The sequence below is a fragment of the Sturnira hondurensis genome, unplaced genomic scaffold (genome assembly GCF_014824575.4).
Source record: "Sturnira hondurensis isolate 20B ecotype Veracruz unplaced genomic scaffold, ASM1482457v3 Scaffold0009733, whole genome shotgun sequence".
In the NCBI taxonomy this organism is placed as follows: domain Eukaryota; kingdom Metazoa; phylum Chordata; class Mammalia; order Chiroptera; family Phyllostomidae; genus Sturnira; species Sturnira hondurensis.
In genome coordinates this window covers 2,471,673-2,494,731 of record NW_028082364.1, presented here as the reverse complement: position 1 = coordinate 2,494,731, position 23,059 = coordinate 2,471,673, and the positions used below count along the sequence as shown (strand labels likewise).

Genomic DNA, 23,059 nt, shown 5'->3' with positions numbered 1-23,059 from the left:
AGTTTGAAAAGTACAAGTTGAACTTCTGTTACATAAAGGTCCGTTAATATTGTAAATGTTCTCAAATACTGGTTATTAATGGACAAAACAAATAAAACGCCGAATTACCATAAAAAGAAAGAATTTATCTGAGCCAAAATGTGGAGGATGTGCCCGGAAGCAAGACGCCCAGGGACAGAGAAGAATGCCACGGAGAACGGCAGTGTTGCGGTTCATCTCGGATACACTTAGACTCAGAGGAGAGAATGGAAGGAAGGTACCGGAAGTCCATTGGCCGTAGGTGAGGGAAGAGGGAGACAGCAAAGCGGGAATTGTCTAGGGTCGGATAAAAGGGAAAAGAGGAACATGTGCTTCTTGGACACAGGCGGGTGCAGGGGGACAGTGGACATCCGCGCACGTGGAGAGGGTGTGCGGGCACCCCTCGTGACGAGGGCTTCTGTGGTCTCCTGCTCTGGCGCCTTCAAAGGGTCCTGCAAGGAAAGTTATTCTGACATTTCGAAGGTGTAATGTTACCCTATGTGCGTAAGAACGATGGACAGAACTCGCTGGAGGTAAACGCTGACCTTTGCTAAGGAGGCTCTGGGCCGGGGATGTGACCACCTGCATGATCTGCCCAGTTAGGAATCCGTGACCGGAGTGTCCTGTGTGACTGCTTTTGGTCACTGAGCTTGCGAGGCTTGCTGAGTTACCCCTTTTCGTCCTCCCAGTCTAGGGCCATCGGCTGGGACGCATCGGCTGCCGACGGGCTTTCCTCGGGGCCTTCCCAGGCCTCCCCTCCAGCTCTTCCGAGCTGCGTGTGGCGGACACCTCCAGGTCTTTGCCTTCTTCCAGGCTGCCCCCTCTTCTGGCGACTCTGCCTTTTACCTGGTGACCCTTTCCTGAGCCTTTGCTGTGACCATGACACCCCCTAGACAGAAAGAAAGATGACATGGGGGAGCGGTTGGTAACACCAGCACAGAGTGAGAGAGGGACTTTCTTGGGCCCAGCAGGCCTGGCTACTGCCAACCTGCCCTGGAGGCCTGCACAGGTCAAGTTCAAATGTTGTGTTGCCCACCCCCACCCCAGCCACGGAGTCTGATCAGAAAGTTTTTCAGGGCGCGTATCTGCCCCGGAATCTCTTTGCTGTCTGCCAAATGGAACAGTGACTCCTTCGCTTGGCACGGAGTCGTCCCGGCCCCCCAACGGCTCTCTGCCCCCGCCCTGGGGGGCATGAATGACTATTTTTGTTGCTGCGTGTTCCACAGTGTTTATTTATGTGGCACTCTGGGTAGGGCCGCCTGTCCCAAACCTCCTTTACCTCTGTAATAGTTCATGTAACTTTAAAAAGGTGACTCACTTTTTAGAAATTAAAACCCATTTATTTTTTTAACATTTTATTTATCTTTAGAGGGGAAGGGAAGGAGAGAAGGAGAGAAACATCAATGTATGGTTGCCTCCCATGCATCCCCTGCTGGGAACCGGGAACTGGCCTGCAACCCAGGCATGTGCCCTGACAGGGAATCGAACTGCAATCTTGTGGTTCACAGGCCCTCGCTCAATCCACTGAGCTATACCAGCCAGGGCAAAACCCATTTATTTAAAAGGAAGCTTTAGTCTCACTACTGTAAATGGAAAACGAAGACCCACTCACCATAAATAGAAAGTAAAAGAAAACAGCCCTGGCTGGTGTAGCTCAGTGGATTGAGCGCGGGCTTGCGAACCACACGATCGCAGTTCGGTTCCCAGTCAGGGCACATGCCTGGGTTGCAGGCCAGTTCCCGGTTCCCAGCAGGGGATGCACGGGAGGCAACCATACATTGATGTTTCTCTCCTCTCCTTCCCTTCCCCTCTAAAGATAAATAAATAAAATCTTTAAAAAATAAAAGAAAATAAAAGAAAACAAACCAGCGGAGTTCTGCCCCGACCCCTTCGCCTGCCAGAGCTCCCAGCTGGAGCCCCACGATCCAGCTCATGGTGGGCTCTCCAGCACAAGGGTGCTGAGCGGACCTGCGGGGTGACAGAGGCCGGAGGCTGCCCCAGTGCTGGGCAACACCCCAGACTCTGCTCCTTATCTCAGGGCCTTGTTTGGGGGTGTGCCTCTCGGGGTGTGGTGGATGTTTGGGCTGGCCGCCCGGAAGGTCAGCGGTTGAGAATGAGTCAGCCAGGCTCAGTGACTTGTCCTGGGTCATTCAAGGGGACAGGAACTGAGCTTGGCCCCATCTCGACTGGACAGGAGGCCGTGGTTTTGTGCTCATCTCTCACTTCTGGACTCCTGTCATCTACTTCTGTCTGGGCTGTCCCATCCTTTTTAGCTGTGGGGTCCTCTTCTGTCGAAATCTTCACAGACGTCCTCTTGGCCCATGGAAATCAACAGCTGCTCCGTGATGGGATGGCTGGCCCCCTCCACCCTCAGTGCCCCCACTTCCGAGGTGGCCCCAGAACAGCTCTTAGCCCTGTGGGTTCTCTGTGGTCTACACCAGGATTCGGCTCCCCTGTGTGACGGGGGCTGTCCTGTATGTTAAGGGGTTTCTAGCGGCGTCCCTGCAGCTACCCACCAGATGCCCTGGTAGAACTCCCCCGCTCAGCATGACAGCCCAAAACGGATGTTGCCAAGTGTCCCCTGGGGAGGCAACATCACCCCAGGTTGAGGGCCACAGGTCTCTCCCACTCCCAGATCTCGTAGTGAGGGTGGGAGGGTGTCCCCATGGCAGGCAGGCGCTGTGAGGCCCAGCCCCCACCTGTGTGGTGAGCCTCAGAGCAGGTCGCGGATGGGTGATCTCAGGCCAGATTTGGCCTGTGATGCATTCTGTTTGGCATGTGCAATGCTTTTAGAAATTTATTGTTAGTGATTTATCGGAAGATGTCTCATAGAATGATGGCCTCTGACTTATCTTGAACCAATGCTGGCCACTGCCTGGCTGCAGTGGCCGGGGCTGAGCAGCAGCTGCCCCCCCCTCCCCCGGGTAGGGGTGTGGGCTCCAGTTAGCCTCAGACCTCACCACTCCCCAGTGCCCCGCCTCTCCCGCCTGGGGGCTGTTTGCTATTCGCATGTGGTGCTACTTCCCTTAAAGCAGAATAGAGATGAAGCAGTTCCCATCCCAGGAGGAAAGTAAAGACAACCGGGATGACCGAGTTCCTGGGAGAGCGTGTGAGGGGACATGTTTTCACCTCTGCAGCCTGCCTCCCCTCCTAGGCGAGCTGCTGCTCAGGCGCCGTGGACACAGGAGCCAGGCTTCCTGGCCTGAGGAGTCCGAAAACAGGCTCGTAGGGGTCTGTGAACTTCTGGTACCTGTGTATCAGGCGGGTGTGTGTCTGGGGGTCACCCTGGAGGGGTGACCGTGGGCATCTCAGGGTGACTTCTTGTCTGAAAGTGCACATTTTGCACAGAGGAACAGCAGGTCCCAGGGTTACAGCAGGGTGTGGGTGGGCGGGCCTGCCGGACACATCTGTCCGCGTGGCCACATGTCACCAACCAGGGTTTCTGTGGCTTGTCGCCTTGGACTCAGAAGCCGACAGCGGGTCACTGACGGAGATTGTATCTGTGGTCTGAAGCAAAGCCAGAATTGTGAGGAGATCAGCGCTCAAAAACAGCCAGTGGCCATGTGTGTGTCTCCAAAGTCACTCGGTGTGGCTGGTGGGCTCTGGGCTGGAGCCAGGGGACCCGAGGTCTTCCTGGATTGGGGACTGATTGGCTGCGTGACCCTAGCCAGCCTCCAGCACCATGGCCCCTCCTGGTCAGCTGGTGTCTCCGGCCATCCAGGAACAGGTGGAAACCCACGGATGGGAACCGACAGGCTGGGTCGCCTGGGTTTGCCTGGGGTCCTGCTGCTGGAGGGGCCGGGCTGGGGTGTCTGTGTCACACTCACAGGACCAAGGGTGACCCTGAGGTCCCGCCACGTTCCCAAGCCTCTGAGCCATCTGACCCGTCGTCCGCCAGGGACGTGGGCCACACCCATGTGCCCCTCACATCCCTGCTCACTCACACATACATCCCCACTGCTCACTACCTGGAGTCACTACAGGTCCTGCAGTTACCCCCACTTTACAGGGGAGTGGACTGAGGGTCCCATCTCTGAACTTGTCCCAAAGTTGTGTGGTCAGTGTTGGAAGCACCGGAAGCCTGGTGGGTCTGACTCCGGGGTCACAGTCCTGTGTTCACCTTAGGACACGACCTCCTGCCCTGCGCCATCTCTGGGCCCTGCCTCCTGGCCCCTGTCTCCACATTGCCATCCCTCCTCGGTGGCAAGTCCCACCTGTCCCCCGAGGACATGTCAAATGCCACAAACCTGGAACAGTTGTAGGTGACTGGATTTCCTGGGCCCTGCTCACTCTGCATGGGTTTGGGAGTCGGGCTCCTGACTTGCCCATCGCGCCCGTCCCGCCAGGTCCTGTCCCTCAGGGCAGCGGCCTGGTTCTAGCTCCTTCCTCCCTGTCCTCCCGGGCCGCACACAGCTGGTTTTAGGGAAGGCTGGTGGGTGGACCTGATCCAGCGGATCACGAACGTGTGGGTACAGACCAGCCCGTGTCCCCCCTCCTCCGCTCCGGGGAAGAAAGTCCAGTTTGCATCCCCCTGGGGTCTGGTCCCAACCCTGGTCTGGGTGTTTCCCGGAGGGCAGTGTGGTGGGGACAGAGTGACGACAGTGACTTGTGTGCCCTGCTCTGGCTGGGGGTCAGGCATGTTGTTGTCACTCATGCCCTCTCATTCAGTCCCCTGAGATGGCCTCAGGGTAGGAGCATGCTGTTCCCGTGTTACGGAGGAGGACCCGGGGGCTTGGAGAGGTTAAGCATGTGCCCAGAGTCACCTAGGGATGGTGTTGGGACCTAACGGTTAGGGCATGTTGATCCCAAGCCGGTGCTCCTGACCTCTGGGCTCAACAGGGTCAGAGGGAATTGGGCACCCCTGAATTTGAACCACCTCAGGGCCACCCCAGAGACACCCAGGGACTTGGGCCAGCACGTTGAGATGTGGAGCCACCTAGGACACCTCAAGGGTTGTTGCAAAAGGGCCAGACAGGGTCAGAGGCTCCCGGATTGTCTCCCGGGAGCCCTAACGCCACCCCCTGTGCCCAGGTGCCCCTCTTTCCCTGGGGGGGCACTCAGTGCACATGGGGAGCCCGCATTCCCTCCAGGCCCTCTGTGGGTACACGAGTGGGCTGGTGGAGGAGCCAGGCCACGTGCCTGGGAGGCCTGTGGGCTGGGCCACCTGCTCAATGGCCACATTGTTTGGACTGGAGCTCAGAGGTGCTGAGGTTCTGGGGCCTGCCTCGGGGGGTAGGCAGGCGGCTGGGACGCTGTGGGCATTTGTGTGTTGACCGTTGTGGTTTTTGGTGGCTGGCTCTGCAGACTCCTTCCTACAGGGCTCGGTCGAGTCACCAGAAGCCTGTTTTCTGTGCGGATGGGATGTCCCCACACCCAGGGGACAGTGCCTCTCTGGGAAGGGGACCGGGGGGGGGGGGTGCAGGCAGCATGTGTCCTGCTTCCCCGGGAAGAAATGGGCCCAGGGAAGGAAGGGGGTTTGCTCAGGGCTGCCCACTTCTGTGTCTTCGTGACTTGGAGCCAGGTAGACCTGGGTGTGTCACTGAAAAACTCAGTGGCTTTGGGGAAGCCCTTTCCTCACCAAACCTCAGCTTCCCTCTCTGCAAAATAAGGACAGACCTAACCACTCACAGGAGTGCGGGGGGGATGCTCCCAGAATACTTAGCGAGGTGCCAGGCCTGCCTCAGGGCCCAGTGACGGCGGCCATCAGCTGGATTCTTGGGGGACAGGACAGCGAGAGACAGGCTTGCTGGGTCCGGCTGTCTTTGCAGAGTCTGTCTATTGGCTATTTTAGTCACCTTCTGGATTTTTTTGCCTTTGTTTCTGGGCATGTTAAGGCCACTGAAACATTGCATTCTTATTCATTTATCAAACCTTGATTGATCACGTGTTAAGTTCCAGGCTCAGCGAGTGGATGATATGAATGGACTTTAAAAAAATATTTTGTGGCCCTGGCTGGTGTAGCTCAGTGGATTGAGCACGGGCCTGCGAACCAGAGTATCGTGGTTCAATTCCCAGTCAGGGCACATGCCTGGGTTGCAGGCCAGTTCCCAGCGGGGGACACATGAGAGGCAACCATACATTGATATTTCTCTCCCTTTCTCCTTCCCTTCCTCTCTAAAGATAAATAAATAAAATCTTTAAAAAATATTTTGTGTATTTATTTTTAGAGAGAGAGGAAGGGAGGGAGAAAGATAGGGAAACATCAATGTGTGGTTGCCTCTCGTATGCCCGCCACTGGGACCTGGCCCACAACCTAGGCATGTGCCCTGACTGGGAATCGAACCAGCGACCCTTTGGCTCTTATGATGGCGCTCAATCCTCTGAGCCACACCAGCCAGGGCTTTGAATGGACTTTTATAAATATAAACTGCGTCGTCAGTGATAAAGTGACTCTAGTCATCTTGAACCCTACCATGTTATTGTTGCCAACGACTTCACGGCTGGTGAGAGCTTCATTGTCCAGGTGGGGAAACTGAGGCTGAGGGCAGGAACGGGAACGTGACAGCCCCATGGAAGGACAGCGGCAGGTCCCGGACCACGTCCAGACCTCTCGCCCGGGGCTTCCTTAACCTCAGTGCTCCAAGTGTTGCCGACCTTTATTACTGAGCCCCTCTGTGGACCGGATACCCACACCAGCTGCAGGAAAGGCTGCGGAGGCGAGGGCCCCAGGCCCAGAGCACCGAGGCGTCACCAGGATGTGGGTGCCTCACCTCCGGCCGGAACGTGCCTCCGCTGTCTCTTGGGGACTCCCGGGCTGTGGCGTTGCTGACCCAGTTCTGCCGCTGGGCCCCTTGGCCTGTGGGCTGTAGAGCTTGATGTCCACGCGCTGTGGGTGCCCCCAGGAGCTCTTATCTGGGCTGGGACATCCTGGCTCCCTTATCTGCAGGGCAGCCAGCACTGGGTGTGCGTGAGTGGATCACTGGGGCCCAGGGAGGGTTGAAGCCAGGAGGCAGAGGGGCCCCTTCTGTCACCCAGCCACGGACTGGGTGTGACTTCAGCTGTGCATGGCTCCCTCCAAGGGGCACAAGGCGGGGGTGGGGGTGGGGTCACTCAGTCTCTTTCATCAGGCAGATGAATGGAGCCCAGATATGGCACCCAAATAGAGGTCCCAGTTCAGGTCCTGGCTCAGCCACTTAGTCTTTATGTGACCTTCATAATCTTCCCGAGCCTCAGTTTCCCCATCTGTAAAACAGGGGAAAAAAATACCACCGAACGCTGACAGTAATTTGTAGCGTTTGTGGAGCATTTGCTTGCTGCGCGCCCGGTGATGTTCTAAGCGCCCGGCACAGTCCGCTTTGTTGCTCAGCAGACACCCCGTGAAGTACAGGCATTTTTTAGGGCGCCTGCTCAACCTAGCGCGTGTGAGATCCTCCATGCAAAGCCTTTGGCATGGGGCTGGGCCGGGAGTGAACTTTCAATTCCCTGTAAGTGTCATGGATGGGGAAACTAGGGTTGTCCGGGCGGCCACTTAGCACGCGAGGAGGAGGGGTGGAATGGGACCCCAGAAGGGGAGCGCCTGTGTGTGTGGCGTTTTCTCTGCGTGTGACTGAGCAGGGTGGGCGTGGGCTTGGCCCAGCACCCTGGGGTCAAGGTGTAGTCCTGAAGGGTCGACCTGGCAGAGAAGAGAGGCGTTAAGTCAGTGCAGAGGGGTGTGGATCTGAGTCCCTGTTCGCATGGTCCCAAAGGAGGTTGGAAGGAGCCTGTCCCAGGACCAGAGGGGAGAGAATGCTTCTTGAGCGGAGCTGTGCGGGCAAAGCGCTGTATTCCCAGCTGCCTGAGAAATCCATGGAGGAAAGAGTGAATGAACGAGTGAATGAATGAATGATGGGAGAGGGCCTTCCAGGGGCAAGAGGCAAGGCCCTGACCTTCACCGTGCATCGTGACAGCTGTGTAGTCTAAACGATGCAGATGGAGGTAAACACAGGCTTCCAGTATTTTTGGCCCCCAGCCCGAGAGGAAAGCGGTAAGGACAGGCTGCTGTCCAGGTCCCCGTTGGGCACGTCTGCGTGTGTGTTTGGGCTGAGGTCTCCAGGGAAATGGAGCCCGTGAGCCTGAGGAAGGAGGCCGGGGCTGCGGAGGGTAACTGTCTGGCTAGAGGGCCCGGAACGAGCCAGTTCCTCCCTTACCTGCAGTGCCCCCCCTGCCATGTCCAAGCTCAGGCCCACCCCCGTCATTATTTTTTCAAAATACTCACTGAAAGACTCCATCTGGTCCAATCTGACCATCTTGCATAATGCAGACCCCTAATGCCTCTCTGCCGACACCCAGCTCTTCCTGCCCCCCCCCTTGGGAAAGGCCCCCTGCTCCAGCCCTCCCCTTGTTGGTCGGAGGCAAGAAGTCAACAGAGCACTGGTGATGAGGTTCAGGTTCACAAGGAGCATGAAAGAGATGCTCATTCTGCAGGGTGGGCTCCAGGATTTCTCTACTACCGTCCTCCGTTATCTTTTGTCTGGGACGGGAGAGGTGGGGGCCCAGGGTCCAGGCCTTCGCTTTTTTGTGAATTCCATCGAGCAGCGGTTCTTAAAGTTTGGTCCAGGGACGCACGGCAGCAGCCCTGGGTCCTTTGTTAGAAATGAAGATTCTTGGCCTCCACCGCCGCCCCCCCCCCCCCCCCCCNCCCCCCCCCGCCGAACCAGAAACTCTGGGGCACAGCTCTCCAGGGCACAGGCGACATCTGCTCAGGTTTCAGAACCTCTGCTGCAGGGTTTTTAGCTGGTCCCACCTAGAGATTCCTAGGAAACTTGCTTGCCCAGCTGAGTGGTGTCCTTGTCCTCCTGTCTCGTTGCCCTGATTCAGCCTCATTATTTCTTGCCAAATGTAAGATCAGATGTTTCCAGTAACAAGTAACAAAAAGCATTGAGTGACACGCACCTACCCAAGGGAAGGCATTCATTGGCTGGCACGTCCTATTTGAAGAGTCCAGAGGAAGGGCAGATGGGAAGGGAAGCTGGAGCAGTGCTCGGTCACACTGTGATTCCGTGCTCTGTGTATCAGCTTCATCTGCGCACTGGCTTCCCTCATGGCTGCAAAGAGGCTGCCTGCAACCGTCAGGGCTGTGTGCTTCCTAATCTGCTCCAGAGGGAGATGACACAGCATCTCACAGCATCAAGCAGANAGCCCTGGGTCCTTTGTTAGAAATAAAGATTCTTGGCCTCCACCGCCGCGCCCCCCCCCTCCCCCGCCTGCTGAACCGGAAACTCTGGGGCACAGCTCTCCAGGGCACAGGCGACGTCTGCTCAGGTTTCGGAACCTCTGCTGCGGGGTTTTGAGCTGGTCCCACCTAGAGATTCCTAGGAAACTTGCTTGCCCAGCTGAGTGGTGTCCTTGTCCTCCTGTCTCATTGCCCTGATTCAGCCTCATTATTTCTTGCCAAATGTAAGATCAGATGTTTCCAGTAACAAGTAACAAAAAGCATTGAGTGACACGCACCTACCCAAGGGAAGGCATTCATTGGCTGGCACGTCCTATTTGAAGAGTCCAGAGGAAGGGCAGATGGGAAGGGAAGCTGGAGCAGTGCTCGGTCACACTGTGATTCCGTGCTCTGTGTATCAGCTTCATCTGCGCACTGGCTTCCCTCATGGCTGCAAAGAGGCTGCCTGCAACCGTCAGGGCTGTGTGCTTCCTAATCTGCTCCAGAGGGAGATGACACAGCATCTCACAGCATCAAGCAGAGCTCACCAGCTTTGCTCTGAATGGACTAGCCCCGAACCGGCTGTCCAGCAAGAGGCAGAGAATTGCCCTGATAGGGTTAGGCGCCCCCTTCCCACCGGGGATGAGAGGAGTCCCATCCAGCTCTTATGGCTGTTTCAGGCAGGGAAGGGAGGCGATGCTGTGTGTGCAGGGCGAAGGCAGCCAGGTGCCCACGGCTCCAGGACTGTTAATCAGCCCTTTCGCTTCTGCCCCAAATCCACTCATCCCTGGCTTTCCTGGCCTCCAGAGGTAACACGTCCAGGGGGCATCTTCCTGAAGCAGAAACCTGTCTACAACACCCCTTCTTAAACCCTTCAGTGGCCCTGGCTGGGTAGGTAGCTCAGTTGATCAGAGCATCATCCCGATACACCAAGGTTGTGGGTTTGATCTCCACTCAGGGTGCGTACTGGAAGCAACCAATGACTGTACTGATAATTGGAATAGCAAATTGATCTCTCTCTCTCTCTCCCTTCCTCTCTCTAAAATAAATTTAAAAAAATTAAAGTAAAAAAACCCAACAAACCCTTTGGTGTGTCCCCCAGACACACACACAGCTCTCAGGGTAAAGTTCGTGCTTTGAGATGTTCGTGTTCCACGCCTTCGTGGCCCTGCTCCCTTCCCATCCTCTGCACCCCGGGACCACAGCACCGTTCCCCTCTCTGCACTGTTCCATGCAGCCCTGCCTCTGCACTGGTATTCTGCCTGGAATGGTCGTTGTCTCTCTTCACTTGGTAAACTTGCCCTTCCAAAATCAGTTGGATGCCGCCTCCTCTGGGAAGCCCTCCAGGACAGCTCCAGGCCTGGGGAACCACTTCAGCTTCAGGCTTCTGGGTAACGCAGCCTCCACGTGCCTGTACCTCTCACCTCTGTATTTGGCTCTGCTGTGGCCTTGGGGCAGGTACCTGTCTGATCTGTCTTAGGTCGCCAGTCCCTAGGCTTGTTACTGACCAGGAACCCACATGGTGTTCATTGACGGACTACTACTTTTATGGTGCCCACTGAGCGGAGCAATATGGGACCCTTGCTGGACCCTTGGCTGATAACTGGTCACTTCTCCAGGTCCTGAGAAAACCGTGAACCCCAAGCTGCTCGCCCTCCTTTTGAGGGCGCACAGAGGAGCCTCTGACGGGTTCAGAGAGGTGGACCTTGGTACCGGGAGCTGCTGGAGTTGGGGTGCAGAGGCCCTGAGCTTTGCTCCTGGGAAACCTTGATCCCCAGGAGCTTCCTTTCACCCCAGGATGCTGGGGTCACAGGCTTGCTGGGGCTTTCACTACAGACGGGCATGAGTAGATGCTTCTGCCGCACATAAAGTTCTGTAACCCATGCTTTTCGAGTAAAACATGGGAAATACCAGAACAGGCCGTCTCCGACCCTCCCCTGGGTATTGATACGCGTGCTTCCTTTCTCCTTCGTAAGCCTGCGTGCTTAGTAACTTCCTAAGGTCCTAAGACGATGATTTTCTTTTTCTTACTATTTTATTTTCGAGGTTATTATTTTGTTAATTACCCCCCCTGTGTTTCTGTAAGAGGCCCCTGCAGCCCCGCCACTGAGAGGCTGAAAGGGGAGCGTTAAGATGCCTGAAATGGGGCCTGATAAGAACCAAGTCATGATTTTCTTGTTTTGTGTCTCAGTTTGTGTTTGTTTTTGCATCATGCAAAAAAGGACCGAAGACGTGAAACCTTTAAAAGCAAACGGAGGGGTTAAAAAAAAAACCCTTTCAAAAAAAGGGAACGCCAAAGCCGTTTTGCTGGGCCGCATTTACAAAAAGGTTGATGGAACGAACACCACTCAGGGGCCGCTCTGGGCGACACCGAGGACTGCTCTGTCTGAAAACACTTCGCACTTGCTAAGTGCGGGGAGAGGGTACTGATTCCTTGGAAGCGCTCATCAGAGTCCACACATGGATTGTGAAGTATCGCGGGTTCAATCCTGGCCTAGAACCAAGCATCGGTGCGTGTATTCATGGGAATAAAACCAAAACTAAGCTTGGAGCTTCCCAGCAGCCAAGGCACAAAACAAAACAAAACAAAAACAAAAAAGCGGAGGGGAGTGTAAGGGGCCCCAGAGCTCTCGAATGGGAGAAGAGGAAGCAAAGGAACTGGCGGGGTCTCAGGCTCTCCTGGTGCTGAACTCGGGGACCAGGGTTCTTGGGGACCTTGGGTTAAGGGTGTGGTGCAAGGAACAGCTTCACCAAACAAGGAAGGAACCGCTGGGTTTGACCAGTTCTCACACTGCCTCTTGATAATAACTGCGCGTGTGTGGATCAGCCAGTTCTCGTTTTTTGCAGGAAACCCGAGTAACCTAGCCCGGGTGTGACCCTGGCAGGTGACTTTGTTTGCTAGAGATTTAACATGCCCGTACTCATTGGTGTGGTTTTCGCTTAACTGCCTCAGTGACATTGGAGGTAGAAGTCATTTCACAGATGAGGAAATTGGGGAGAGCAAGTGGCTGACCCAAGGTCACGTGGCCCGTTAAGTGGCACCACCAGACGGTGGACTGAAGCCCACCACCTCCTCCTTTCCGGCTGCCCCCCCCACCCCCCGTTAGAGCAGGGAGGGGTCGGCCCTTCTGGCCGCCCTGCAGGTGGTGTGTCTGCCTCTTGGTGAGAGGGACTTCCAACCAGCAGGAGCGGGGAGTGTGGGGGACTCTGGGAGTGTCTCCAGGTTTGTGTCCCTTCCCAGCTTTTCCACCTGCCTGAACCCCACATTAAGGGAAAAGAGAAAACACATTTGCACATTATGAACCCAGAGGGGCCGAGAAAGAGCGAACCAGAGGGGGAGGCCTTGTGTCGGTCCTCAGGACACTTTGTCTCTGATTCCATCCCCTGCCCTGGGCTGGGAGCCCCTTGAGGGCCTGGGCCTGGTGGTTCTCCCAGGGCCTGCTACCGACGGATGGGGCGTGTGGTAGGTGTGTATTGAATGAATGGATGAATGGATCATGCATGAATGGATGGATGGATGAAGTTATGAGTATTTGCCTCAATGACCAGAGGGTTAGAAAATCTACTTTCTAGTCGGGGACCTGCCACAGAACAGTCTGACCGTGGTCAGTCACCTCCCCTTTATGGGCCTCGGTTTCTCTATCCGAGCTGCTCTCCGAGGCCTCGACGTCCTCATGTTCCGAGGCTGCCGGAGCCCCGGGCTCTGGAAGACGGGAGGAGATAGGAGACAGGGGCCAAGATTCCAGAAGGCCTTGGATGGCTTGTATGTGTGGTGTCCTCTGAGAGCCTTGGCTGTGGAGCGTGGAAAGGGAGGCAGCAGGCTTGGGGGGGCAGGTGAGCAGGACGGGCCAGAAGGGAGAAAGAGAGAGCGTGTGCTTGGCTGAAAAGGCTGTTCCCTGGACCTGCGGGTATCCGTGGCAACTTGGTTGTGCTTTTTCTGGAAAGCAAATTGCCCCCGCAGCCCCCCTGGGCGTTAGAGCCTCTTGTGAGGGCTGCAGGGGGTGTGGTACAGACTGCTCAAGCCCTGGGGGTCTCCCCATCTCGTGGGCTGTGCGCAAAGCTCACCATTACTTTGCTTTGTGTTTTCTGCAGATCATGATTGAGTTCTGTCCTGGGGGAGCAGTGGACGCCATCATGCTGGGTGAGTCTGCCTTGGTCCAGCGTGGGGGTGGCGGGGTCAGCTCCGTCTAGGGCAGGGGTCCTTCACTCCCCCACCTAGTAGCTCACCTGGCCTGTGAGCACCTCCCACTCTGTTCCTGTGGGGGGCAGGCAGGGGTTGGGTTCCTAGAGAGAAGGCATTTCCCCAGTGGGAAGACCAACACGCATCCTGGTCTTCCCACTGGGGAAAGATCCCTCCAGGGACCAAAGATCCCACGCATCCCTCCAGGGACCAAAGAGCCTGGTGTCCCTGCGCTGGTCCCCCACCCCCTTGAGCCTCCGTGGCCATGAGACAGACGCCAGGACTCCTTTGTCCAGCCCCACGGCACTCGCAGGAGGTGAAAGGGGGACACCTGAGGGAGGTTCTTTGAAACGTGGGGATCCCCCCGTTTTGTAAGAACTTAATGGGGATGTTGTTGTGATGTCCCCCAGCAAGCTTGAGCAATGACAAAAATATATACGAGGATCACCGTGGTTGGGGAACAGACACTGTATGCCGGAGGTGGTGGTAGCTGCTTTCACATGCGTGATCCTCATGTATAAAACCCGGAGTTGCTGTGTTTCCCTCGACCTGACCGACACGGCAGGGGTTATGGAGCTGGCCCAGGGCCAGCCAGCAGAGCTGAGTTGTGCACCCGGGTCTGGGGGGCCTGGCTCCTAACTGCTGCCTGCCCCTCATCACCCCCTGTGCTTGCCGTCCCCCTGGTGAGAGGCTGAGGGTCTGGGGCCCCAGGGAGTTAAATGACCTGTCCAGGACTCTGGGATGGCTCACGAGAGCAGAGGCCCTCCGTACACTGAATGCAGTGCCATTCAGCCACTTTCTTTTATTGGGAAGTAGGTGTTGTCCCCGAGTTTATCTCCGTAACGTCTCTGGTTTGTGGCAGCCCTTCCCCACCTAAGCTGTGGAAGTGCTGGCCTGCCTTGCCGAGCCCCTTGCCACTCCCAGAGTCCCCAGGTGGGAGACAGGATAGGGGTACTTGTGACATGGCCATCTGGCGCATCCCCTCTCAGCAGAGTCCTGCCCTTGAAGCTTTTTATTGTTTTGGACAGAATCTAACAAAATAAAAATGGCGGTCTGGTGTTAGTTCAGAGTCTTCAGGTTGTAAGGAGACTGTTCAAACTGGGCTTGGGGAAAAATAGTTGGTGGGAGGGGGAATTTTCACAACTAACTGAAAAGTCCAAAGGGTCTTGCTTCAGGCATGGCTTAATCTAGGAGTTTTTACAGAAATTGTCAGAAGAGCTTGGTTCACCTTCCAGTCTCCAGCTGCACCACTGCCGCCAGCTCTTGTCGGCCTCCAGGCCTTTGCTTCTGCAGGGTCCTTGGCCTGGAGTGACCTTTTTTCCTCTCAGACATTCTTCTTCCTTCAAGACACAGCTGGAATGTCCTTTCCTCTGGGGAGCCTGCCATTCCCCACTTGGAGGGATTTGCCACCCATCCTGCCCTTCTTCGCACCCGAACCCTACTCTGCCCCAGCATTGCTCACCATTCCCATGCCCCTCCTGTGTCCATGCACTGAGCACGGAGCCCAGCACGGAGTCAGCGTCATTCAGTCCTGCTCACAGCCCTGGCTCTGCCACTCAGAAGGGACGTGTTTACAGACCCACGCTCTGAGGCCAGACCGGCTGGCTGGAATCCCAGATTGGTGACCTTGAGCAGGTGACCCAGCCTCTCTGAGCCTCAGCTTCCTCCTCCGTAGAATGAGGCAGTAAGGGTGCCTGTTCCATCAGGCTGCTGTGGGGAGGCCGTAGGTAACGAGTGAGGTGCCGGACATGAACCCGGCGCACGGTAAGTGTGGTCATGTTGGCGGCTTTTGTGTTTCTTGCACCTGCTGAGTGCCTGACACTGGGTGGCCTGCAGCGAGCGCCTGCTGAATTGACAACAGTTCCTTCTGTTTGCAGAGCTGGACCGAGGCCTCACCGAGCCCCAGATTCAGGTCGTTTGTCGCCAGATGCTAGAAGCCCTCCACTTCCTGCATGGCAAGAAGGTCATCCACCGGGACCTGAAGGCCGGCAACGTGCTGATGACCCTGGAGGGCGACATCAGGCTGGGTAAGCACGGCTGCCAGCCTGCGGGGCGGGGCACGTCCGCCTGCGGGTGTCACCTTGGCCTCTGCAGGCAGGAGGGCGTGAGGGTGGGAACCTCACTCTGTGGCCACCCAGGAAGTGACAGCTCTTGTCCACATATAGTTCCCGTGGGCTCTCAGCGGACGGTGATTTTGTCCCCCAGGACATCCACAGTTGTGACAACTTAGGGAGAGACACTGGTGTCTGGTGTGTAAGCGTGAGGGATGCTCTAACCCCACGGAGGACAGGGCCCCTCGATACCGGAGTGGTGCCTGTCCCGCCCATCACTTGTCTGATTGGCCGAGAGGACCCAGTGAGGGGGCAGAGGGCGGGCCAGGCCTGTGCCATTCCTAGAGAGGAGCTGTATGTTAGGACTCTCGTCAGAACCTCGTTTTTGTATGTCTCCTCTCTCTTCGGATTTTTTTTTACAATTGTGGTGAAATGCCCACAATGGAAGCCTTATCGTCGTACCACCGCTGAGTGGACAGCTCAGGGGCGCTTGACACAAGGACACCATCCCCACCATCATCTCCAGGACGGTGAATTTCATGGTCCCAAACTGAGACTGTCCCCATGAAACACTCCCTGCCCCCAGCCCTCGCCCCCTCCTTTCTCCTACTTCTCTACAAAGGTCACAACTCTAGACTTCATGAAAGTGACAGTGTTTGTCCCTTTGTATCTGACTTTTCTCACTGAGCATAATGTCCTTAGGGTTCATCCCGGCCTAGCACATCTCAGAATCTCTTTGTAGTTTTAATATTTTTTTTTAAACAACACACACACACACACATCCTGTGCCCCCACCACACCGTCTACCCCAGAGGTTATCACATGTAACCCCTCTCATTCGTCTTCTGCACTGCTAAATAATAGGCCTGTAAAGCTATTTCTAAGTAACAGTTTTTATTGTTTGATGAAAAATAATAATGGTCATTATACAAAATTCACATCATACGGGAAGGTTCAACGGGGAAAGCTGGGGTGTGCCCCCATCTCCCTGTCCTGACATCGGCCCGGTTGTCATCCCAGGAACCTCTGCGCGCGCTCTGCCGGTGGGAGGTGTGCAGCCAGCGAGGGTTTAGGGGGACGGAGCTCTCTTGTTTATCAGTCGGGCTGCATTGAATTTCACTTTCTGTTAACACCCTCCTTTGATGGTAATGCGGTTCCTCCATCTGCCCGCCCCCGTCCCTCCAACACAGAAGTGCCCCTGTTGGGCTTCCTCTGGCTGTGGCCCTCATCTGCCTCCGTCAGGAACATCTTCCTCACGTCCACAGGGACCTGCACTGCTATTGAGCCCCTGTGATTGAGAACTACAGGGACAGTCCCGGGGCTGGAACAAAAATGGCACAGGCTCGGCAGCAGGAGGACTGCGAAGCTCTGAGAGGGCGAGCCCCTGCCGTGGGTCATAGAGCCGGAGAGGCCAGGGCCGGGCTGACCCAGGTGCGCTGACCCACATCACGGCACTTGCCTTCCCGGCTGAGGGCAGCGCTGGGCCTTACCAGACGGGGTCAAGACGGGTCTGTGCCCGCAGTTAGTGCATCTCAGACCCCTGGGGGCTCAGGTTGCTGGGTCTGGCTGCCAGGGTTTCTGATTCAGCAGTTCTGGGCTGGGGCCCAACCACTGTATTTCACCCAGGCCCCCCACTGAGGCCACTGGTCTGGTCTCTCCCTTAGAGAACCACGGCTCGAGACCCTCCCACCCTGAGTGTGGCTGCGCGGCAGCACCGTATCACCTGGGAGCTGGACCACAAGCAGGGCTTGTGGTCCAGAGCGTGGGGTGGGGTCCATCCTGAACAGCAGAGAGGAAGGCTCTGGGATGCGAGCAGGAGCCGAGCCATGCCCTGATCTGTGACCCAAGGCTGGTCGTTCCTCTGTCTCGTTCCCTCTTTGAGCTGGAGGGGTTAAGAGCAGGCACTCTGGATCTGAGAGACCTGGGTTCAAACCCCAAGGCAGCTTCTAGCTCTGTGTGACCTTGGGTAAGTCACCTAACCTGCTGCCTGTCCATTTCTTTATCTATAAAGCGGGGTGATACTGAAACCTGCCCCAGACAGTGTGTCACCAGGTACAAGAACACAGGTATGTGCTAAGCTCTGGTGCCTGCTTGTGCCTGGCTTCGGATGGGGGCAATGAGGCCCCGTCCTCCTCCTGCCCAGAGCTCCCAGGCGGCTGGCCTGGGGCCCAGGTGCAAAAGAGGCTTCGGTGAGAGAGTGGGTTCAGGTGAGCTGTGCAAGGTGGGCAGGTATCTGCCAGGTATACTAGCTTGGGCTGGGCAGTCCAGCAGGGGGGTGCCTAGTGGGCAGAGGCATGGAGGCGAGAAGCAGGTTTTGGGGGGAGTGATAAAAAAAGTAACAACACACCTTCATTGGGTTTATGAAGCTGCTGCTATTAGAAAAGGCATGTGCTGGACGTCATCTCATTTTATCAGCACTGCAGGATGTGTGTGTGTGTGTGTGTGTGTGTGTGTGTGTACACGTGTTACCTAACACAGGCAAGGACACTGAGGCCCACAGTGAAATAAAGTGCCCAAGATCAAGGCTGGACTCCGGGAAGAAGTAGCAGAGTTTGGTCTTCCCAATGTCACAGCTGCCAGTGGCCTGACTCAGCCGAGGGTAGAGCGTGGTTGGCCGGGGCGGGGCTGGGTCAGGGAGCACCCTGAGGCCCCGGAGGACCCAGGGGCAGAGAACAGTCTCATGTGCTCTGGGGAATTCAAGGCTCAGCCTGGGAGAACTGATCACTCGGCAGAACCCAGAGAACCTGGGCCAGGGCCAGCCCCAGGGTGGACTGGGTTGGAGGGAGAGCCCCAGCAGCCACGGGCTGAGACGTGCCCAGTAGGGTCCTCATTTCCCACACTGTCCCCGCTCCACAGCCCTGGAGGGTGCTGAGGTGCCGGTCAGACCCCAGAACCCCGCTGCAGACCTAGCAGAGGATGGATGGGGACAGACGGGTGCATCTGGTCTCCAAATGACTTGGCACACGCAGCCGAGAGCATCAGAAAGCCAATTAAGAAGGAAGAATGTTCAGGGAGAGTTGACTCTGTGACTTGACATATTTGTCACCGGCTCTGAAGCCTTGGGGTAGATGCCTCCTGGGGCCTGTTGTTCTGTTTAGGAAAAGCCTCCTCCCCCTGGAATCTGCCCTGGCAGAGGGGGCCTGTCTCACTGCTCCTTGCCTCTCGGGGGGCCCCTATTGGGTCCCTGGAGGCATCCCCTCCCTGAGTCCTTAAGCAGCTCAGAGGGGGCAAGAGAGAATTGATTGCTCAGCACATCTTTCTCCCAAGCAAGGGCCTCACCTCGAGGGAGACCGCGTCTGTGCTTCTCAATAGCGTGCTGCAAATAAACAGGAAGCAGCAGGGTGAACCGAGCAGAGTGTGGGCTCGAAACACAGAGAGGCCTGGTTCAGATCCTGGCTCCTCCACTTCCGAGCTGGAGGAACATGGTGGACCGTCCAAACCTCAGTTCCTTCATTTGTGCAATCGGTACAGCCCCAGACCAGCCTTACAGGGCTGTTGTGGGGTGTGGTATGCACAGCCCGGGGGCTCAGGGTTACAGCTCTCCCTGCTGCCAGGCCTTTTGTTTCTTCCTTGTGTTAAATGTTTACTTCTGTCTAGGATTTCAGGCTTCCTCAGGGGTTCGTTTGACAGGTGCTAAGAGAAGCCCAAGTTGCTGCTCTGGGCCGCTGTGAAGCTGTTCTCCGTGGCAGCTGGGAATCCATTCGTGCAGAGAGAAAAAGGAGCGGTACCTGCCTCCCGAGATAGATGGGATATTAAGTGGGGTGTGGACTTCGAAGTCCAAAGATCTGTGTTCTTGTCCTGGACCTGCCACTTGGTATTGGGTGCCCTTGGGCAAGTCACCTCATGAGCACCAGTTTCTGAAATGTAGATGAGGGTAATAGTTGCTGCCTCATTGGTGTGATGGGTTGGTAAGACAGAGCCTGCAAAGCGCCTGTGGGCGTGCAGTGTGTGGTAGGGGCCTAGCACTGTGAGGTCTCTTTCCTCCGCTGAGGGCTCTCTCAGAGCAGCTGCCCATGAGAAGGCTTGTTCCCTGTTCTCTGAAGAACCAGGTTTCCTCTCCCCAGGTGGGCTTCTCGGAAGGTGGGAGGTGACTTCCACACCTTTTTCGGTCTTTCAAGTTCTAAGCGGAGTCCTGCCCTGTTCTAAAAAATCAGTGCCCAGCACAGAGCCTGGCACAAAGTAGGGGCTCAATAAATCGTAGCTTCCAGCATTTCATAACTTTACCAGTTTATGATTTCTGCAAGGTCCCTAACTCCTAAAGGTCTGCTGCTATACAGGAAGCCTAGAAGGTGGGCCCACCTGGACCCCCACCTGGAATTCCTCTTTGCTGCCGCCTGCTGGCTGGGGTCCTGGTTCTTCCACTATGGCTCCCATGCACGGATCCAGTGTTCAATACGTAGTATTTCATTTAATCCTCAACCATGACTGAGGGCAGTTTACAGAGGATTTGCAACTAAGGAGGTAAAGCCCTTTCCTATGGACAGGCAAACGTGACAGTGTGTGTATATAAGTATATGCAATGGGTCTGGGAAGAGAGACAGCTGGTTGGGTGTCGGGGTGGGGGGCAGGACCCCGTAGCACAGATGCTGTGCAGACGCCCTCCAGTGTCCAGGCGTGTGTTAGGCTCTCAGACCCACCCCCTCTCCAAAGCAAATGCCAAGGTCTAGTTTTACTTTTCCCAGCCTGGCCTGCAGGATGAGCTGAACCTTACTATTTCAGATCTGAAGCCATAATCCCACAAAGGGCTCTGATTGGTTCAGCTTGGCTCAGGGGCAGATCCTTAGACCAATCAATGAGGCCCAGGGAGAAGGGCTTTTCTGATAGGCCCTGCTTGTAGTCAGTATCTGGGGGCCAGGGGCGGGGCCACAGGCAATGCGGAAGTCCCCGTGCCCCTCACAGAACAGTGTGGTTGGGGTGGGCAAGATGGTGTTCCAGGAGGAGAGAGGGCTTGGACTTGGCCAGAAAAAGAGGTTGTCCACCGGGAACTGGTGCAGCCTGTTGGTGTAAGAGAGACTCAGAGGAAGGGCAGCGAGTGAGGGGTGGGAAGCAAGAACAAAGGACCCAATTTATGATTGGGGTCTGGGAGAAAACAGGAGAAAAAGAGTGATGGAGGTTGATGAAGGCAGTGAGGGTAAGGGGTGGAAAACGGGAATGAATGGGAGAACAGGGGCATCATTCCTGGCCATGCGTATGAGTGGTTTCGTTGGGTAGCCGCCTAGAAAACAAGAAAATAAAAAGGGAACAGAAAAGTGGGTGGAACAGTTCTTTCCGTCTTCCTTTTGGCTGGATAGTAAGATGGCTGTTTAATAGAGGAGTAAGGAAACTGAGGCTCAGAAAGATGAGGTAGTTTGTCCCAGATCACGGTAGAACCTTCTCACTTCCCTGCCTGGTGCTATTTCTGTGACACCAGGCAGATGGCCCCGATCGTTTGGAGAAGTCACTTGGGTGCCCAGAGGAAGCCTTCCTCTTAATGGGCTTGGGCTTGGCACTGGCTGCTGTAACCTGATGGGGTGGGGAGCCCTGGGATTCCAGGCTGGAGGGTGTGAGCCTTTGCTTTCTCCTGTCGCCACCCCAGTTTCAGCAGGTCCCAAGCCACCTCTGGGCTTCACTTCCGTGTCTGCCGTGGGGGCCTGGCCTGTGTTTGTGCACAGGGCCCCCAAACCTGGCACTCTGGATGGGACAGTTTGTGCCATGCAGGAGGCCCAGCATCCCTGCCTCTCCCTCTCAGGCTGGTAGGAGCACCCTCATCATTATGACAGGCAGACCACCGCCACCCATTTCCAAACACTTCCCAGGGCACATGGTACTGCCTCTGGTGAGGGCCACCTGGAAGTTTCTTAGACCGAGAATTCAAGGGTAAGGCCTGACCGAGCTGGACCGTGGACTCGCCTGATTTGGGGTGAAGGGTCCAGGAGAGGAGGGGGGTTCAGAACTGCAGTTGGGAGAGTGGTTTGGCTCTAATTGGCCTGGCATTGATTGTCTGGGGGGAAGGCTCCTCTTATTTTGGTTTCTTCTGGTTGCTCACAGTTAAGTAGTTCAGTGGACAGACAAGAGATTCTCCTGTCTTCAAACAGTCTGATTTCGTTGTTCGTGTGATAACATAATGCATTTTACACTGTGTGTGTAATTTCCTGATTATATAGGTCATATTTTTATATACCTGTGTGGAAAGATACATGCATGATATTTATTGCAGCAATGTTTATAACAGCAAGAAGTCAGGAATGATTCAAGAATTACCCCAGTAGGGGGTTAAATAAGTTATGATACTGTCACACGATCGATGCATCTCAGCTGTGGAGTAGAAAATATGTAATCTCTTGTAAAGATGTCCGACACGGCTCTGAACAAGGCAGGTCCACATAAGACGTGTTTTTTTTTTTCCCCCAACAAGTACAGTGGGTCCCTCCTATCTGCAGGTTTCTCGTCTGCAGATTCAACCAATCGCGGATGAAAAACAGCATTCCCAACCACGGATTGAAGAGTATGCACAGTTACCGTTTTCAGTCGCAGCTGGTTGAATCCGTGGATGCCAAGGGCTGACTGAAACATCAAAAGTTACATGTGGATTTTTGACCCCACCCCTAACCTCTGAGTTGTCCCAGGGTCAAGTGTCTTTACACACTGAGAGGAGGGAAATCATGTACAGTGCTGTGTTTCATCTGATTTCGTTCTTTAAAAGTGGCAAGTGCATGAAAATGGTATCACTTTAATGACCTATATCACATATCAGTGAGTATAGGGATGGCTACAATGCTATCTAGACGTAATTTGGAATGAGCGGACTGACGGAGAAGAAAATTAACGTCCCTCCCCGTCTCGCCAGAACGCATCACTGTAGACTTCCTTCCAGTCTTCTGTGCGAGAGAAGGTGGGACCGTCTGGTGGCAGAGCACGGTCTTAGCGTCATGTCTGTCCTCAGAGCTGCGTGACTGTCTACAAGGTACTCAGTCACTCTAAACTTGAGTTTTCTCATCTGTACATTTCCCTGCCCACAGGGTCGTGGATAGGAAGGCTCTGCACAGGGAGATGTGTGCAGATGTGACACCGAATGTGTACAGAGGCAGACAGAGATGAGATGCAGGGGACTGTATATGCAAATGACATGCAGATGATATGCAGAGCTGGCTGTCAGTGAGATGCACAGGTCTCTGCACAGTGCTGTGCACCCAGAATGTTCTCAGTAAATACTAGGTTTTATTAGATAAATACGTGTTAGATAAACGTCAGTGTTGTGGTATATATACAGTTTTCTCATTTGCTTCTTTTTTGAATTGATAATATCAGGATATTCCCCCTCCCCCCCGCAAACCTTCAGTATTTCTCAGGAGCGTGATTATTTAGTTTTTCTTGCATTCTGTCATATGCATCAATCATAATTTACCTCTGAAACCCCGAACGGTGGGTATTTAGGTTTCTTATGGAGCTTCCCATACTCTTCTCTGACAAGGCTGCAATGGAAACGCGTGTTTGTGGAGCCGAGTTTCTCCCGGTAGCGCCTGTAGGGGGTGCTCTCCGAAGTAGACCACTGGGTTTGTGCAGCGTTTCAGGCTTTGGAGAAAGCCTGAGGCCGGTGTGCCCGCCGTGCCCATTGTGCCCCTTTCCACCCACCACCACATCCTGGCCCCCACTGGGTTTTCAAAAAAGACGAGACAAAGTGAAAACCCAGAAACCCATATG

General features: G+C 55.4%; 1 protein-coding gene across 1 annotated transcript in view; it reads left to right on the top strand.

Moving 5' to 3' along the window:
* Positions 1-23,059, top strand: part of STK10 (serine/threonine kinase 10) — a 93,151-nt gene that overhangs the window by 28,612 nt on the left and 41,480 nt on the right. Inside the window, exons 3-4 of the mRNA XM_037057769.1 lie at positions 13,241-13,289; positions 15,206-15,355. Of these exons, the coding sequence (XP_036913664.1) occupies positions 13,241-13,289; positions 15,206-15,355 (199 nt within the window). The remainder of the gene's footprint in view (positions 1-13,240; positions 13,290-15,205; positions 15,356-23,059) is intronic.